The 20,760-nt window shown below is 36.6% G+C and overlaps 1 protein-coding gene across 24 annotated transcripts in view; it reads right to left on the reverse strand.

The window, feature by feature from the left end:
- RIMS2 (regulating synaptic membrane exocytosis 2) overlaps window positions 1–20,760 on the reverse strand; it is a 459,058-nt gene that overhangs the window by 363,207 nt on the left and 75,091 nt on the right. For all 24 annotated transcript variants that reach the window (XM_062568285.1, XM_062568269.1, XM_062568279.1 and 21 more), the window contains one exon: window positions 7,469–7,679. In XM_062568285.1, the coding sequence (XP_062424269.1) occupies window positions 7,469–7,679 (211 nt within the window). The remainder of the gene's footprint in view (window positions 1–7,468; window positions 7,680–20,760) is intronic.

A 20,760-nucleotide genomic window follows, 5' to 3' on the forward strand; every position in this document is an offset into this window, starting at 1 on the left:
ATTCTCTGATAGCTTAAAAGATGTCCCAAAGTGATGGGCAAGCATCACTTAGGCAATCATTAAAATAATACATAATTACGTATTTATAAAATACATACTAAAAGGAGGTCGAATATCTCAGAAAATAATGGCAAAATGAGGAGACCCTCGAACACTTCAAGATATGAGTAGGTGAAATATAGCTTTCCAACACAAAATTATAATTTCAGAAATTGGTGCCATTTTGGAGTTAAGACTCCAAATCCTGTCATTCACACTGTGATCCTCACATTAATCAAACAGTTCAGGCACAATATACCTATGTGGAACAACTTTCAAGATGAAGAGAGTCTTCAGAAGCAGGCTCTAAAATATAAAGGTATGTAAAATCCAAGACAAGCAGTCACATATTACCATATAGCTAAGACTGCCTGCAGCATCTTAGCTGCCTGCCCCAGGCTGATTCAAAGCATTCTTCCATTTCGCACCAGTACAGTGTAAGTGGCAATGTGAGTGACCATACAAGAGAGAGTCTAGTAAGCCACTTCAATAGCAAGCAGACATTTAGAAATTATTCCATTCAGCACTCAAAGAACTGATGCTAAAAAAACAACAACAAATTGGTCAGACTTTCCAGGTATTTACTCTGTTCCCTGTAAAATTCAAATTCCTTTTTATACCAGTTTTGTGGGGAAAGACCTTAACTCCACAAACATTCAGGCACACGAAGATGTTTGCAAACACTCTCTGACTGGAATTCCATCCCATATTCAAAAGAAATCTAGACTGAGTCAGTATCTATACCTCGTCTTTTGAAAAAAATCTGTCAGAAGGTGGATTTGGCACTCAGATGTGTGAGCTGAAAACCATACTTTAAGAAAGTATTTTTCAACTGAGAAGTTTAAGAACAAAAATATGAAGTTGCCTAAACTAAGTTATCATGTTAAACTAAGTTATGGCTAGGTAATCAATTCTTTGGTGTGTCAGGATCACATTAGCATCTAAAGACACGCTGGCTTTGAAACAGAGTGAAGAGTCCAAACATGCTGGGCCTCTGTGGAAACTGACTGTGAGGTACTAGACTGAGGTACTATCATCTGCTTTTTAATAAGGATCAAAACAGTTACCAAGAATAGTTTAAAATAGGTAAAAAGAACAACAGAAGTAGTTTCTGCAGTCGGCATTTTTAAGGGAATGATCATATTCCAAATTACTGCTAGTAAAATCACATGGTTCTCTTGAAGAATCAAGAGAACCCAAGGTATCAATACAGAAATGCCAAGAAATGCAATTTGAAGACTTGAGTTTTGCTGGGCCAGCACTGTACTTCTGTAATGTTCAGGCACCAGGAGGGCCGGCAGCTTGGCCAGGAGCGGGAGCAGGGCAGCAAGGGTGACGTGACGCAGGCTGTGCCCTCGTCAGCAGGGCCTCGTCCCACAGCCTTGGCGTGAGGAGAGCAGGGCCAGGGACGGTAGCCAGGGTCACCCTGAGTCTGGGTCACTGACAAGCTCACGGTGACGAGGCAAGGCTGAGGCCAGCTGGGGAGGTGAGCCTATGGATCAGGGTGAGCAAGGGACATGGCCAGCTGCAGCACAGCTCAGGCAGGAGCCAAGGCTGACTGCCTGAGCTTCAAAGTAGCTCCCAGGAGAGCAGGGGGATGCCCCCAAGAGGGCTCATCACAGCTCCTTCTCACCCAGCTCTGTCCCAGCAGCCTGAGCCAAAACTGTGTTTGGGGTTAGAGGGGTCTCAAAAGACTGTGACATATACCAGCTGAACTGTGGTCCTGCTAAGTCTGGGTATAATTTTAGAAGGAATAAAGAGGCTGCCCACCTCAAATACATTAGAGCTGATCACTGTTTAGAGATTGTCTTACATTCATCGGTGTTCACTATGGTCATTAACATTGTTGTTTTCCTATAACCAGGACAACATTTCAGATTCCACATCCTTGAATTCTTTAATGTATATATTACCAATTCCATTCTCTTCATAGAAAGACTAAGATGTGAAACTCATCACAATTAGAACGCTAACATTTATAGTCCAGCTGTAAATTCAGAAGCTCACTTCTGGAGAGGAGACTGTCTTCAGACTAATTCATCACTGAAATAGTGATGTTCCTTACTTTCACTGAGCTACTCACACTGGGATTCTCTGAGAAAGATGAACATAGCTGTACATATAAAGATCTTACTTTATATGTAAAAAAAAAGCTCAAAAAATGTTGTTTAGAGAAATCCTTTTCATCAAGTTTGCAATGTTCTATGTCTCTTCTAGGGAAATGCAGAATCAAACCATGTCTCATAAGGATCAACTTATTTGTATGGGATAGGAACTCACTCAGTTTAACCTAAATCCTAGTGACTTAAAAATCTTGATTGTGGTAGACTAATTCTTTGGTGCCTACCAATTCTAAATAGAATGAAATGGGCTTGTGCCCATTTGGCACAAGCAAGCCAAAACTTCATTTAATTAATTGTGAATGCATATGGATGATCATGCTGTAGATCACGTAGTTAGATCTGACAAAGAAGAGAAGAGCATTCGAAGGTCCTCCAAAAATAAATGTACACTCAGACACATAATCAGAATGCAAAGTTCCCTCCTCATATCTTACATGTTTCACACACGCTTTCTGGGTATGAACACCCAGAAACAAATGACCAACCGAATGCCTTAATTTAGATGTTCGAAGAGGAAAAGATAAGAATGTTTCAGCTGCTACAACTGATCAGGTCACCAAACATCCTGAAAGAAGGTATTGAACATACTTCTAACTAAAATTTCAGAATAAACATTGTTTCCTTTCTCTACAAGTGAAATCTTGGTTTAAAGAAACAGCATTCTGAGCTGCCAAAAATTATATTCATTGTACATGAAATTGTACGCATCTGAAAGCTGTAAACATCCAATATGTTAGCATTTAATTGTCTCAGCTGCATAAACTTTTTTCTTCTGCCTACTGCCTCCTTCAGTGTGCACTTCCCTGTACCAATCAATATACAATTACAGAAGAACAATTATTGCTTACTGTCATGTTTCTTTCAGTAATGTAGTTTTAATCAAACTGATATTTTTCATAAACATCAAAGATATTGGTACAAGATCCCTTATTCATATGAGATTGAAATCCTCATCCTAGTGAATACTCCTATCACTAAGGTAACGGTCAGGAGCATGGAAGCAGCAATACTACCATTATCAATTTTGCTTTTTGATCTAAAAAGAACTCTGACATAATGTTTATTTCTGTACAGCCTGAACTGAACTTTAATGGCTGTATTTCAGGTATTCTGAAGAGGGGATAAATCATCCAATCATTCTGGGAACCCAAAAGAATTCTGTGCGCAGCCAATGTGCCTTCATTCACAGCTTTATATTCAGGTGTATCTGCAAAGTAGAGTGGAGTCTTAGTGGACTGATAAGAGCTATTTGCCTCCTCCTCAGATCTGATTTGTAAAGCCTTGTAATGTTGCCAAACACTACCCTGTAGAGAACTCTCAAAGGCATTTTCCAAATCAAATTATCCCGTACTACTCAGGCAGCAGCACTGTCCTCCAAATGCACTGTCATCACCCACACTACGGACAGCTATAGTGCAATATCCCATGAATTTGCAGCTTTCTCACTCTCAGTGATGACTTCATGCAGCACACTCTAAGATGAATAAGTGCCCTACCATCTAGGAATTCTTCACTCTAGGAATTATCTAGTTGAAAGGATCTAGCTAGTGTGAGTCCACTTTACCCTCTTCAACAAGACAAATTAAAGGAGGAAAATATCCCATTCAATACGGATACGGATGCTTTGGAAATTACTAACAAATGCTTGTTGTTTGAATATGTTTCCAAAAAATCTGCAGCTGAACTCTTATCTTGGCCTTCTTATTGTTACTTAAAAATGCCATTCTTCTTCTTACTGATGTTTTCTTGATACTGTAACAGTGGCCAAAGACTACACTAAGAATAGAAGTCTTTACACTTGATATTATACGAATTTACAAAAAGACACTGCAATCTTCAGAGAAAGTATTGCATGTTAAGACAAGTTCAAAAGCAGCAAACAACAAAAAGAAGAAAACAACAAAAAAATATGAAAAGAGAACAGCAAAATGTGTCACTTAATTACTCAAATTCACTTTCTTACTTTCTCTTTAAATATATCTGTAGAGGGAGATTTGCCATGATTATGACAGGAGAATCGAGATTAGATTCTATGATGAAAGACTGGAAAGAAAAAACACAAGGGTGAGAGGACAAGAAGAGAAACCCACCAAAGAATATTCAAACCAAGGGATACTATTTTGGAGTCTTCTGATTTACCAGAAGTTCTAAAAGAGATCTACTAACTACATCCTCAAAGTTTGTAAGTAGTAACTGTCCTTTGTAGCCTTTGAAACAGAACTACTCCTTGCAATTCTTCATCTTCTGAGATGTCTGCTCCTTACGCTTGCCTGTTTTGAAGTACATAGCAGCAGAAACTGGTGTAAATGGGAAGATTTTGCTGGAAACTTGATATAATGAAAAAGATCACAAACAGATCAAACAGCTACATCAAAGAGCATTTCAGAGTCATTCAGTTTTAGAAGAAACTAGCAACAGGAACAGTCAAAAGAGTAGAAAGCTTGCATGAGACATGGAGATTCTTTAAAAATTACCTTATGCAAGGTCCAAAGCAGATGCACACAACCTGCCAGACAAAGTCTACAAAGACCAAATAAAATCTAGGACAGTTAGAACAGCAGGCTACTAGAAGAAGTTATCATTCAAAAAGTTGGGGTTTATCCAAATAAGAAAAATAGAAAAGAATGAGTTCCGGTAAGCTACAATATGCTAGACCAAAAAGGATTTTCACAGAATAATGTATTGAGGTAGAAAATACATCAGAGAAAAAGGACACTACCAGAGACTGAGTCTAAATTAAATCTTTTGTATCACACTCACTGTGATTAGAGAGATACTTACTCCAGAACCCTACTTTATGGAGAATGAACCAGATGACATACTTCAAATGGATATTGTCAAAAAAAGAAGCTGTAAAGTTAATCAACAAAACAGTAACAATTTTTTAGAAACAGGTAATATTCAGCGTAAAGTCCTAAAAACCTCAAGGGTAAAGTATCTATTAACTGTAATAAACAGTCTCTCATTGATAGAATAGAAGATGGTAAATATGATACCAACTTCTTTATTTATTAAGGGACTTCAGTGTTTGATCAACAGAGTAACAGACAAGTTAGTCTGACATCCATACTGGACATATTCATAAAAATCAAAATATAAAACAAAATTGGCAAGCATGTGAATAAATTATAATAAAATGTGGAAAAGTCAGAGTGGCTTTTGTAAAGGGAATTCGTGTCTGTTACATTTCTTAGAATTCCTTCAAGAAAAGCATGTGAATAAATGGGATCAGATGATCACAGATCCTGCCAAGCTGAACTTCCAGGCTTTAAAGAATCTCTGCTCCTATGGAACAGGAATAAATTAATTCATGACAAAATTCAACTGGTTAAAAAAAACAAGAAGAAAAGAACAGGAATAAATGGTCAATGTTTTTTAATGGAGAGATATCATCAGTGGAGTCTCACAGGGATCTCTCTAGAGATGCTCTGTCCAGTATATTCATGAATGATCCTCAAAAGAAACAAATGAGAGCTGGAAAAGTTAATTTATCCTACAAAGTTATCCACAGTAATAGAAACAAAAGATAACTGACAAGAGTTGCATAACAGACTAGTAGAAGTTGGCTTATAGAAATGATTTAGGTTAGAGAGTAAGAAAAGTTTTCTAAGATGAGGATGGTAAAGCAATGGAACAAACAATCTAAGAGACTGTGGAAGAATCTCACTAGAAGTCTGTCAAGAGAAGTTATACAAATATCTGTCTACTTCACATTATCCTGCCTAAGGAGAGTCTAAATGATGTCTGCAAACAGCTCATTAAGAGATGAAACCTTCCTCCAAATGCTCTTTTTCTATGATTCTATGTACGTAGACATAATGACTCTGAAAATCAGACCCAACTGCCTTTAATAATCAGATGAAATTAATACAGGAATTATTATATCCCTTATTACTGGTAATATGATCTAGTTAAAAAAGTATTAATAATACGTTAGCTTACTCAAGACAAAAGGCACTACATGAATTTTAAAGTTTTCTTCTTAACAAAATTCTGTCATGTTCAAGGCAGCTTGAGGGATTTACACACAACCTCAGCTACTTTAGTACTAAGGTACTTTACAAAACAGCTAATTCTTTTAAATTCTGTCAGTCAAAATTTGAGTTCATTACCAACACATACATTTAAGCCTGCTTTCTCTGTCCTCCTTAGCTCGATGTTAGGACAAAGACAACCCCCCAAAAATATAGCATTTATATGGTTTTCTCCTACTCACCAGCATATTAGGATGGTTTTTACAGATTGCATGATATCTGCAATGATCATATTACAGAAAAATACTCACTTATGGAAATAAATTATACTGAAAAATGATTTTATAAATAAATAAATGACTACATTAATTTACAAAACAAGTGTTTCCATAAAAGATTAGTATAAGAAATCTAGACTACTGTCATGAATATCCTATGAATATCTATCAGAATCCGAGAAAGATAAATATATTGGACGTGAACATTTCATACAAAATGTTGAATAAACTGATCTCAGGACTGAACTGTTTTCTGCAATTACCTTAGTTTTGCTGAATTTTTTATTCTATAATCCAGGTTTTTAAAAATGCAGCTTACTGGTTTGCCTAGTGTTACATATTAAACACCAGTATACTAGCTTTATCTTTATATTCTTTCTTAATTTACTTAATTTTTGGAGGTTTAATATGGTATCTCTGAAGATAAACTATTAAAATTTCTAGCACTATTTCTTTTAAATGTTTTTTTCAAGGACTATGCAAAAACTTTAATATCAGTTTATGAACAACATTTAATCCACTCTCCTTCAAATATATTAATATAAATATATAGAATGCCATATATAATATATATATAATATATATGCATATGTACCAATGCATAATAAACATGTAAAAATACTATAATACACTGTATACACTGATCTAACATGCATTTAACAGAAATCTTGTCCAAATGAGCCTGGACAAGCAGAGAAGCAACAACTTTAGCTCTAAGTTCTAATATACGTGCTGTCTCAATATTAGCCTCATAAGATTATTACACATACTCCCTACCTCCAGTACCGACACTCAGTCTTCCAGTGAGAGAATTATACTTGCATGAGTTTGACAGTAGAAATGTGGTATGTGCTAACTTAAAAGCCATATCATAAATCCATCTGCAAATCAGAGCTTTAATGAAGATTATGTGAAAAGAGAACAGCTGTTCTAAAAGACTCTAAGTAGATATAATTTCCTTCTTAAAGGAAATCTGTTTCAATAATTTTACAGTTTGGATGCATTAGCAATGAATAAAAGATACCGAGTTAGTTACTAAATTTTTACTCCATACCTTGTTTGACCGTAAAGATACTCTTCCTCCACAGCGTGCACAGAATTTAGTTTGGCAATATGAACAGTTATGGCCACAGCCATCAGCAAATTTTGTTTTGTGGCAGATGCCGCAGGTTGGGGCATCACCCTTCTGCTCCTGCTGCTGCTGTGATTCTTCACCCATCTTCTTCACTTGCTCCTTATACATTTCAAACTGCTGATGTAATTTTCTGCAGAAGAAAAGACATTATTAACAACTGTTTCATTTAAGTTTGTGAATACTTCACTATCAATAAACTGCAATCAATTTCAAAACACAAATCAAAGAGAAATATCATAGCAAAGAAAATGCATTTAATTTATGACGTTCCAGAGTTGTAATTTTCAAGAATTACTTCTTTTTCAGTACAACTAAGCTCTAGGAAAAGGCCCAACACTGATAACACGCCACATATAGCTCAGCTGCTACAAAGAGAAGTACATCTGGCTTAGGATATGACCAGCTCTTATCCACACATATAGCAGCAGGACACAAGGCCTGAGTGATCCAAGACCCCAAGGTAGTAGATGATAAACAGTTTATAGTGGGGAAAAAAACTTATTTATTCTTCCAAGTGTAGATTTATCCAATAGCACCAGACAGAAGCAAGTATCTTATCTTGATATAACTGACCCTGATTTATCCAATAGTACTGCACAGGTTGATTATTCTAAATTGCTTTATTAATCACTTTTCAAATACAAGGTGCAAGCCCATAAAAGGTAGTCATCTGCCTTTTCTTTGACATGACCTGCAGTACCTAAATAATGATATGAGTAGCTTAATTGATTAGTAGAAACTTGCTAAACTCAAGTAACTTATGGGTTCGCACTCTGTGTTTGAAAAGTGATTGATTGACTACATTAGATATAAAATTCCGAGACAGTAGTTTAAGAGATGTACATATATGTGTTTTACCTTCCACTTCTAGTAGCTAGAAGCACATGCATAGTCAGTTACCATGTGCATACAGTATTGTCGTAATTCCTCCAGGCATTCTACTTTATTCATATGTCTGAGCCCACAATATTCAAATTCTGTTTAACGTCCATATATGGCAGTTAAAACTGTCTCACTATGATCAAAGTTACAGATTCATTTAAAGTTTTATATGAGCAGTTATTTCTTAAAGGCCCTATTTCTGGAGGTAAACGGTGTCATTTTTCAGTTTATTTGGTTGCTGAAAAAAGCTGAAAACTGTGAAAACTGAAAAAATATATTGTGAGAACTCAAAAACAGACGGAAAATACTCTATACCTATTATTTTAAGTGGTCTGAATCACGATCTGTGAATTTTTAGTATGGAATTCAATTCACCTACATTCACTAAATTGCAAATTCTAGCATTTAAAATTTTGAATCTCATCTAAACTATGTATTTAACTCCCTGTAGTCCACAAAGACAAGCACAACCAAAAAACAATGCATCCCACCAATTCAGCAGAATTGTTGCTAAAAATTCTAAGCCACTCTTACAAAATACTGAATTTATTGCATTTAATTACAGTCTCACAAATCATCCCATTAATTCTCTATTCTCCTGCAATCACTTGTTTGTCTTTATTTGGCTCAAATACTTTGCATTCACCTTTGAATTTTTTCACAGGTTGGCTGCTCTTCTCATAACCTTTGCCTAAGCCTCTTACCATTTTGCTACCTCCTTCCACTTCTACTTCTGTGTTTCTAATCTATTGTTTCTATGCTTGGAACAGATTCTTTAATCCCTTATCAAAGTGACTTTCTTCTCCTTCATATTCATTACTTAGTATACTTCTTTTGACTAACCTTATAAATCTGAGATTCCAAAATAGATTTTCTTTTAGTTAACTGTTATTTATTATTTAGTTCTGTTACGAAATCATCTATTTCTCCTATGCCACAATTCAAAAGAACACGTAAACATCTACCGAACTGTTAGCATACAAGCATTCCCAAAAGTCTCTCTTTTCAAGAACACCTATACCAAAGACAGAAATAGTTGTGCTTTGAAGCACGAATTGAAGGTCAGTAGACTGATTATCTGAGCTTAATGAAAAGGAAACTAAACTACAGAGTCAGGGACTCTTTACAGAAGAGTACTATGATAGTAATCTCTCCATCTCAGTAAACGTAGAATTTGAAATACTAAATTTTGATTCTGATGAATGAATATTCCATTTCATAGATGACTTTGGAGTCATTATCAGCAGCTGAAATTCAAATTAATCTTCAGAAAGCTAATTTTCTATTCTCTTAACATAAATGCAGCCTGAAAGTTAACAAAAAAGGAAAAAGCTCTAGATAAGTATGTTTCTTGTACCATTTCCTGATAAACATGTTGCTAGTCAGATTTGAAACAATTCTCTGTCAGTTGATGTCTCTATTTCAGTATCTGAGACATATACACATTTTTTGATATAGGACAATGTAAATACTTCTATCAGCCTGCAATGAAGACATCTTCAAATCACTGACGTCAATTAAGCAGTGATATAACCTGTATGCCTCATTAGACAACTTATGTTTCACGTATCATGATGCATTATTTTCAGGACCGATAAACAAACTATTTAAGTATTTTTAAATATAAATGATTTTACTGAAGTTATTTATTTTCCTTCCTTTGTAAATCTACATCCGTATTACTAGAATTTTAAAATTACACACCACTTGACAGTATTCTGAATACACATAGTGGTATTACAATTAATGTCTAATACCTTTGAAACTTTCCTGCCTATAAAACAAATGTATGTCTTATTAGCAGACAATAGCTCAGGGTATACTTCCATACTTGCCTTCTTCTTATACTTCTCCATATATATTCAATATCAGACACTGCTAGGGCCAGCATACTGAAGTAAACAGACCTCTGGTCTAACCAAGAAGAACCACTCTTACTTTATGCTTACAGTAGTCTACCTTCAACACCATGAATGGAGAACAGTATCCTAACTTAATCTCCCCTATGAATGCTATGAAAATGTATTGTAATCTGTTTTTTAATCAACTGCAACAGGGTTCCTGCAAAACTGCAAGAAGAAATTAACTTCTGGTGACCTGTACCATGTTAATTTGCATCAGCATTAAAATTCAGCTTTCCTATTAGCATTCTAGGATAAAAAGCACTATAAATTTCCATCTGTTTCACATCTGAAGCTTTCAGCTGTTAGTTATTATAAGTTTATATTGAAGGTCTACATGTTCGTGTAGGGACCTGATTCTGTGCAGCTTTATTAATCAAGATAGGAAAACACACTTCATGCTCTTTTCAGAGAGTTAAATTAGACTTTATACACTAGAGTTTATGAAACAGTAGAAGAAATATTAAAATGGAAATACTAAGCAAAAAATTGAAAGTGCAAGAGATTCATTTTCCTTTGGAATTCTTTATCTTTTCAGATATTCTATATTTTTTCAGATAAGATTATTAAAACATACACATGAAGCCTAAGACAGCACAAAGAACAACCTTCTGGAGGAAATTAAATTGGGAAATCAGCTTCCCTAAGTTTTTATGTAATCCAGATATAAATAAATGAGACAAATAGTTTCATCAGAAACATCAGAGGCTGTTATCAAGACAAATACTACCACACTGAGTCAATTAAAAATTATGTCAAACAATATTATGTTATTTCCCGTGCTTACCCATATATATAACAAAATTGCTGGGATTTGCTTTGTTTTCTCAGCAAAACTCCTTTAACAGCATACCTCACGCTATACCATAGAGAAGCTGTAGGAACTAGCAGGCAGTTCCCTCTTTGCACCAGGCCAGACAGGAGGCTGGAGGCCTGCTTCTTCGTGTACCTGCAAGCTGCCTCGAGACCTCAACTGCCACTGACCTTTTCCTACGAAGAGGGAAGGCACGCTTACTTCAGGTGGCTTATGCATCATCTTTCTAAACTACCTGCTCTTCTCAAATTTTAGTTCGCATGTTGCCCCCCAAGACACAGCAGCTGCATCTTGGTCTTCATCTCTCTCAGCCCTTCTCCTGCCTGATTACAAAACCACCTGGCTTTTAGCACTCCAAGGAGTGGGGTTGTTCCTCTGGTCTCCATGGGAATGACGTGGGGGTCAACACTGCCCTAGTGGGAATTTGTGGACTTGGGTAAATGGCTTCTTCTGCCTTCTCTCTGGTTCAGAAGGATTTCACTGTTGAATGTTCTGTGTTGAATGAGGCAAGACAAGAGTTGCTAGTAAGAAAGAGCTGAATAAAGATGAAAACAGTATTTAACTCTGGAAATCTAGCACATTTCCACGTTTTACTCTGACAGCAGTATATAATTGGTAGTCAGTAGTCTGGCCCATTTCCATCAGTAGAACATGTAATCTCTGAGACCTTACTTGCCTTTTAATTCTGCCAAACAGTGCGTTTTTGATTTAAAGCATATTATCTATGCTGAACCTCAAGTTTATTTTAGGTTATGTTCAGTTTTGCAGCTTCCTTATAATCTACAGCCTTTGTTTTCATGATTATTTTCTCACCAGTCTCATTGATGCATAAAATGCATAAGTCTTTTGCCAATTCTTAAGCTTCATATACTGAAATAATTTCACTTTTGTTTCCTCTTGGGCACAAGTATCTATGTAAGGTCACCACAACTTCTGGCTCCAAGTATAAACTTTTCAAGGTTATATACAAAAGTTTTCTAAAATCCCTCTATAGTAGCAAACAACTTACTGTCTGTGAAGACAGTTGGTTGTTGTATCAGTATTTTCTGCTTCGAGAACAATATTACGCATATTGACAGCTGCCAGAAAAAAAAATAAAACACAGAAGACAAAATCTAATAAATTATCACCTAGATTGCACTCAATATGTACTCTGCTTACTTAGTAGAACCACCTTAGATGAGCATGCATCCTTGAAACAAAATACGAAGTGTTCAGTTTAAGCAGTCCATAAAAAAATACCAGACCTATTTTATACATCAGTATTTTTTTTCTTCATTGTCTAGCCTGCAAGGGTTTAAACCAAAAAATAACCTATTAAAATTTAGTAATAGATGTTTACAGTAACATAATAGTTAAATAAATTTTAGTAAAAATTGTATAACCATTAGTTTTTATAAAATATTATGCTCTGCAAATTCCACTTTGTTCCATTTGTCAGCAGTTATGTCACTGTTCAGAATGTTACTGCCTGAGAAGACTCAGAAGTTCAGTGGCAGGGAACTGAGAGCAGTCTGTATCAAGGCAAACTTCACAGTTTGGAACTGATCTCAGGAATCCCAAGGCTCTGATTTCCAGTCCCTATACTCCAGTGACTTACTCTGCAACTGACCAAGAACCCGGTTGTAAGTCTGAATAAGTTGGCTCTGCAAATGATTTACGAATTAGGCCAAAATGCTTTGTTACTATATAAGTTTTTGGCATGCTAATTTTAGAATAATAGAATCACAGAATCAGTAAGGTTGGAAGGGACCTCTGGAGATCATCTAGTCCAACCTCCCTGCTCAGCAGGGTCACCTGGAGCACGTTAGACAGGGTTGCATCCAGGTGGGCCTTGAAGATCTCCACAGAAGGAGACTCCACAGCCTCTCTGGGCAACCTGGTCCAGTGCTCCGTCACTCTCACAAGGAAGAAATTCCCCCTCACGGTCAGGCAGAACTTCCTGTGCTTCAACTTCTGCCCATTGACTCTTGTCCTGTCACACAGGGCAACTGAAAAGAGTTTGTCCCCGGCCCCCTTGACACCCTCCCTTCAGGTACTTCTACACATTGATCAGACTCAGTCTTCTCTTCCCCGGGCTGAAGAGGCCCAGCTCTCACAGCCGTTCCTCACAGGGCAGGTGCTCCAGCCCTCTGATCGTCTTTGTAGCCGTGCGTTGGACCCTCTCCAGTAGCTCCATGCCTCTCTTGTACTGGGGAGCCCAGAACTGGACACAGTACTCGAGATGACGCCTCACCAGGGCTGAGTAGAGGGGCAGGATCACCTCCCTCCACCTGCTGCCAACACTCTTCCTAATGCAACCCAGGAGACCATTGGCCTTCTTGGCCACAAGGGCACATTGCTGGATCATGGTCAACTTGTCATCCACCAGCACTCCCAGGTCCTTCTCTGCAGAGCTGCTCTCCAGCAGGTCAACCCCCAGCTTGCACTGGTGCCTAGGATTATTTCTCCCTATGTGGTTTTAAACTAAGATAATTACATTAAATCATACGGTAACAGAATGTGTAACAGGTAAAGTTATATTCTCAAGGTTAGAATAAGTCTGAATTAAAACCTTCATTGCCCAATAACTCAACTGTATTTATAACTATATATGCGTATTTACACAGCACTCTTAATAGAACTCCAACATGCCATCTATTTCCACTGATATAAAGTCTCTCTCCTTTTCCACATCATTTCAGAAAAAAACAAGTATTCCCTTTAATAATTGCTATAAATTTTATGGGAAAATAAAAGGTCAGCGTGAGTTTATGCAAAGACCTGATGATAACCTGAAAATTAGACTGTGAAAAACGTAAAGTTCTAGACATTGTTATCTCTTCAGAGAATTAGTTCCCTGAATCACAACCATCTCTTCTGGAAGTTACATCAGTGAAGCCCACGAGCCTTATATGGCTAGTCAAGACTCTTCTTTGTATTGTAAAATGTCTGAGACATTTACATAGAGGATTTTTGAGTATCAAAAGCAACCCTTTGTAAGAGACTGGACTGATCTGTCAAGGTCAAGAAATAGTCTCTACTGGGATACTTGTTTAGGTCTGCAAGGAAGCAGTTCATTTAATTTGGCTTATTCTTGGCTCCCCACAGCTTTCTGGAAATAAGAATCTCAGTATCAGTTAAAGAGTAGAAATCCACAGACCTCTGATGAGACATAAGCTATTACTGAAAGTCAGTAAGAAATGCAAGTATCTGATGTCTCTTATTACTCTGCAGAAGATCCTTCAACTCTTATTTCTCTTCTGTCCTCCAGAAATGCCTCCAAAATTTTCAGCATTTCACAAAAAAAAAAAAAAAAAAAAAAAAAAAAAACTTTAATAGTGACAAGCAGTTCTGCAGCCACTGCTGCCTTCCAAAGGTTCTCACTCAAATGTTTCTGAAATTTCCAAAGCTGCTTAAAATCTCCCAACAGAATGGGGGATTTACAAGAAAGCACCCAGGGCACCAAAGCTAGATGTAAGCGTAGCAGCCACTTCTGATTTCCAGGCTATACTTCTCTCAAAATTTTGAACTGGTTGTAGCCTCTGCCTCATTTTCTGTTCCAGATGCAGTGCACAGATGTGGCTGGAATCTAAGCTTCAAAAAGGGTTTGTTCACTTTCAGTTCAGCCAAGACCATTTGTTTAAATATTTTTTTTCTGTCTGGTAGTAATAATTATCTGGAAACAGGCAAAACATTATTTCCTGCACAAATATTGTATTCATCACCTAATGCTTTATGTTTTCATAATAGTGCTAGCTAAACTAACACTAAATAGACTCTTATCTTCCCAAGCGAATACTATTCTTGCACATACAACTCCATGTGTAGGTAAAGGTTGGGAACCAATTGCATGAACAACAGCTCTGTCACAGGAACCCGAGCGATATGGTGGACATTAGGTTGAATACAAGCCCAGCACTGTGCTTTCATAACAAATTGAGCAAATTACATAGCGGGCTACATTAGGAAGAAAACAGCCAGCAGATAAAGGGAAATTACTATTCCCCTTTAGGGTACCGCTGATGAGGCCGCACCTGGAATAATGTGTCCAATTTGGGACCCACTAGGTTCCAGAGCAATGTTGACAAATGAGTGGTCCAGGGGAGGGCTGCTAAAATCATCAGGGACCTAACCTGTGAGGAGGAACAAAGGAGCTGGGAGAGAGGAAGGGGCTAAGGAGTGATCCGACACCTGCTACAAACTAGCTACCTGATCTAACAACTACCTGAAGAGGTAGTAACAAAGACGACAGACAACAGAGCCTAACTCTTTTTGGTAGTGGTAAATCCTAGAAAAGGGGGCAAGAGGCACACTGGGAGCTTCAGGCTCCCTGTCAGTCTCCAATGACCAGCAGGATCAGGTTCACCACAAAGTTCTGTCAGATGATGGTACGAAAAAGCTCTCAGTTTTAATAACTGAGTAGCATAATGAATAAACCTATGAATAAATCAATGGATTACAGACTGCTAGACAAAAGGTTTAACTGGAACTGGCAGGATTACTTTACCTGTCTTTTTTTTCTGTTTAAAATGCTCAGTGTTGAAGAAAACTGTAGCCCTTGTTTATTGATCAAGTGAGACCACCCTTCACTGGCAAAGTACCAGGGAGCAAAGGCTTTTAAGTGCAACAGTCTGTGCAAGGCTACAAGAAAAAGTAAACAGGGAGAAGATGAACATACAGCCAATTAAAGGCTAACCTTAATTAGTCTTATGATATTTCTGTGTGGTTTTAAAGATAGTAAGATAAAGCTAAACGACATGTATATAAAGGAAAAAGAAGTTGGTAACTCCTAGCTGTATCTTATTTCCAGGTTTCCGCAGAGCAACAGACAGATACTTACTCAAATCTTTTCTGTAGCACATAGTTTCACAGTTTGAGCTAACTACAAACACTAAATTGAGACGTGATATCTTCGTGACAGACTGTATCCTACTGTTTGTCAAAATTAATCCTTAACTGAATTTACTATATTTTTACAACTATAATGTGTAAGAACTATAAAGTCCCAATTACGGTTTAAACAGTTAGAATATAGTAACAAACCAAATTCATCTGGAGCTTTTCAACATTTGCTTTCAGCTAAAATAAGTGAGAGGGTGTTTAAGAACAAAGTGATACCATATTCCAAATGGAATGTGGCCAAATCATTCCGAGAAAGGACTAATTTCTCTGTAACTGACAATTGTAAGATTACCTGCCTATGAATAAAGGAGTTCCTTCATAACTCCAATGAGGAATTAGTCTACACCTTTGAGTATCTACACACCTCTCAAGCATTTCATTTCAGCGTAACTGTGAACAATCTGATCATCCTTTCTGGATCTTATTTAAAAATCTTAACTTGTAGCAGAAGGCTCCACAATTTTCATACTGATATTTTACATGTTTATGTTTGGGGTTTATGTTTCTTTCATTCTCATTAGCTGTTCCTTTTTAAAAAAAATTCTGTGAAGGAACTTCTTTTAAACCATTATGATTCTATAGATCCCTGTAATGCTTCTTCTCATTTCTTTCTAAAATAAACCTTCTAGCTAACTTTCATTTCTTCTCCATACAAAAAAAAAAGTTTCATTATTCTAGTAACTTCTGTCACCTGCTTCTGTGTCACCTGCTCTTTATTCTAACGTCTAAGTATCAAGCAGGTAAATTAAATCCACATTGTTGCATACAGTAGTGATAGTATTTCTTCTGCTCTTTTTCTCACCTTGTGACAAGGCTGGCCCTTCCCAAGTAATTTTAGGTCTCATTCATACTAACAGTATAGCTAAAGATTCAAATAGTATCACCTAGCATAGGCGTCCCCTTCACATGAGAAATCTTGCATGTATGCCATTCCATTTACGATAAAGAGAAGCTGCCGGTGCCTGACTAGTATCAGGAAACTCGCCAAGTTCATTGCGCAGCTGCATAACTCAGCTAAAAATACCTTATCTCCAGCTCCAATGGGCCTTGTCCCTGTGTTTGTAATCAACAATATCCCAAAGGAGTTGCTTTGGTAAATTGCTGAAACCATTAAGTACTAATCCCTAGCTGACAATGAAGATCAGGACCAAGTACTCGAACTTCCAGCAAAAGTAGGTTGGCAGAAAGCCTATGACTCAGAGCACAGGAATAGTTTCTCAAAGATAGGCATTTTTATTGTCATCGCATATACATTCTGTCCTAGTTATGGTCAGCAGAAGAAATCTCAACTAAGATTATAACCACACAATTTCAGTCAAAATCTTTTTTACTGATTTTTTACAAAATAAGGTGTGTATGGTCATTCTGCGTGCCCTGCATATCCAACTACTTTCAGCTCCATTTGCGTTTCAACCAAATCTGATGAGAAATAAAAACTGTCCCAAAGACAATTGCGTTACAAGTGTGGAAAAACAGCCACTGTCGTGAATGAGAAATTTTGGAACTGTCCTGTCTATGAGTAAAGATAAATCATGAGCTTAAGTTTTACTGAATACTATGAAATACATACAGAATTTATCATAGGAGAGAGTGATCTTATGCTAAGTGATGCTATTTGAATCTTCAGCTATACTGGTATCAAACAAACGGTAGTGAAGTTTTTGCACACTGTGCATAAGAGCAATGTGTCACGCTTTCATCAGTCTCATGGTGCTGATGGCCAGATCTGTCCTTAATTTCTGTGAGGGAAGGCACAAAGGATGGGGCAAATTAGTGGCAGGGATATTGCAGTAAGCTAGGCATATAATAATTTTGGTGTGATGTAGTATCACATACACTTAGAATCATGACACTCTTTAACTATGACCACTTGCAACAACCCAGGTATAAGAAGAGCTCAACTGGAGACCAATCTTTCTTAGACCCCTAAGTCAACCAGCTGTAAGACACAAACCCCCACGCAAAAAGGATTTATTTCTGCTGCTTCTTATTTACATGGAAGAGCAAGAGTTCCTGGCTAAACAGAAGGGAAATAACATTTTATTGTTTAATTTGTAACAGAAAACTATTATATAAACTAAAATTAGGGAAAAAATAAATAAAATCCTAAATCACTACACCACTTCAATTAACTGTGAAGAGAAGCCAAAGATCTTCTGTGGAAATGGAATATAATTTTTAAAATATCAACATTTTCCTCTTGTACCAGGGATCAGTTCATGCTTGTCTGGATTTAACATGAGCCAACTAGTGTTCATCTAGGACTGGTATTTTGTAGTTATTGCAAACCCTGATGATGGTATGGGCTTTGTGCAAAATTGACACTCACATTTGCGTATCATCCATGCAAAGCTGACATGGAAGTATGCCAACTTTCATCCCTTATGCAAAAATTCTTTGCAGAAATCTGACTCACTGAGGAATATACTAGGCTGAGGCTCTCAGAAAAATTCCTTTTACGGTCTATTTTTATACTATTATTGTACTTTTTATATTTAAAATTTGTGCTGCTTTTTATAACCACTATTTCATGCTTCCTTCACTCATTTGATTTAAATGTTCTGGAATAGAAGTGTTATTTCAGTCTGAAGTGTTAGAAATACAGCTGCATAGACAGAAACACATAGTTGTAATGTTAGAAATATAGTTGACTGTTTTTATATTTTTTTGGATTCAGTTTGTGTTAGATAGCCAAATAAATATCAGTTGTCAAAAAAGCTGGGCCACACCTACACACTTCTTAAAATCTCAACCTGTGTCATTGAGTAAATTTGTCATTAATCTCAAATTTCACTTTAAATAAGGGGATTGAGTAACAGCATTTTTCTAAGTTAAATTTATTAAGCCTTTATTTTCTAAACAGCAGCCTCATTGTTAAAAATTATACAAATGACTGTTCCATCCAAATAACTCACTAACAAAAAGTATCACTGTTTGTCTGGCATTTGACTTGTATTCATAAATCACACTTTTACTTACCAAATTTACCTTAAAAAAGAGGCTACTTCAGTCACTAGCTATTAAGTACATTATTACATTTATAAAGGGTATCTGCAGCAGAGATAATATTTCTCACAGTCACTCGGGTTACTTTATTTCCATCATCAGTAGATACCCAAAAAGAAGCCATCAACTTCACACCCTAGTTATAGCAATGCCCAAAATACCTACACTACCATGTTAAACTTTTCTATTTTTACCACGTAAGGCAAATCTACTTTTTTTTTTTTAATCCATTTCACAGACAAACAAAATAAATACATGTAAAATAATAGGTCAGACTGTCTTGGCTCCGAAATGTAACACCTCCTGACATTACAGTATCATGATTAGAGCGAGTTCATTTCACATCACTTACAACATTCATGAGACTTTTCAATTATTAAGTAGCCCCTATCTTTTTACTCCTCCAAAGGGTTGTTCCTATCTTGATTGTTTTCCTTTTTAACAAACAGGAGAGAAACTTGGGCAATACTAAGAAAGTTACCATAAGCTAGGTTAAGTAGCGCTCACCATGCTCTAGTCTTCCTCTGAGTAACCTATATCAGCATTCTCACTGTTGAATTATCACCACCGGAACTGGTGGCAGTAATTAGCTATGATGCCTTTTAGTAGTGGGAAGGTTTGGCTTTTTGTTTATATCAGTATTCTTACTATAAAAGTATCACCATTGGAGTCATGTCGCTAGTAGTGCTCTAGGGGGATCCTCACAAAACTGAGGTTTCAAAATTCCCAAAATATTGTAATTTCTCATACTGCTCATATTTTAAAAATAGTAGAAATTAGGGCCCACATACATCCATTATTTTCATCATACTAAAGTAATATCTTCTAGAAAGAAACATAGGAAATGGATCTTAAAACTGAAATTCAAACCTAAAAAAGGAAAGAATTATGATTTTTATGAGAAATTACCTCATCAGGGAAGATGACAGGAGACAGTATTCATGAGTGCATGAAGAAGGTGTGTAGAAATTTTTCCCACACTGATTATTTGTAAACTTAGACCTCCATACTTCCCCTTTATTCGAACAATGCATTAACTCAAAACTTAACCTGGCAGATTTAAAAATAATATTAATTTAGGTTACAACAGTAAGTCCCCATTTTAGACAAACAGTATTTGATAAAAATTGAAAAGAGAAATAGTGATCTGTGCCTCCAAAACCGTATAAACAGCAATCAAACACTATTTCTGAGAGACAAAGGCCAAGTTTTCCAAATAAAATCTAGAGTTTTATGCAAAACCACAAAAAAAAGTTTAGAATGCAATTCTATATTTAGATCCTTTAAAATCTTAACTAAAGCCTATTAATTAATTAATCATTAAGGGCTCAGTCCTTCTGGGCACAAATGAGGGTTGTAAGAGAAAATAATGGGCTATCAGTAGGGCTGCTGCTAATGCTGTGGTGCTCGTAGAACAGTACAGCAGAACTACATGGTAACAGCAGGTGCAGGAAAACTACCACGGGAAGCAAGGACACTGTGACAAGCGTAGACCAGGAACTATTTTACAGATAGCTGTGTGAAATTCTGTCTTCCTGTTAACTCTTGAACACTTTTCTCTGACAAGATTGTGGTATTAGTTTCTTCTCTTGAAATAATTTTGTTTGGAAACACAGTAAATGTGAATGGAATCGCTCACATTTCTATTAGCTTTACTGCATTTAAATATGTAGAACAAATCTTAGTCTCTCTTCACCATATCAATCTTTTTTTCCCCCCTGTAA

This window comes from Rhea pennata, chromosome 2 (assembly GCF_028389875.1).
Source record: "Rhea pennata isolate bPtePen1 chromosome 2, bPtePen1.pri, whole genome shotgun sequence".
In the NCBI taxonomy this organism is placed as follows: domain Eukaryota; kingdom Metazoa; phylum Chordata; class Aves; order Rheiformes; family Rheidae; genus Rhea; species Rhea pennata.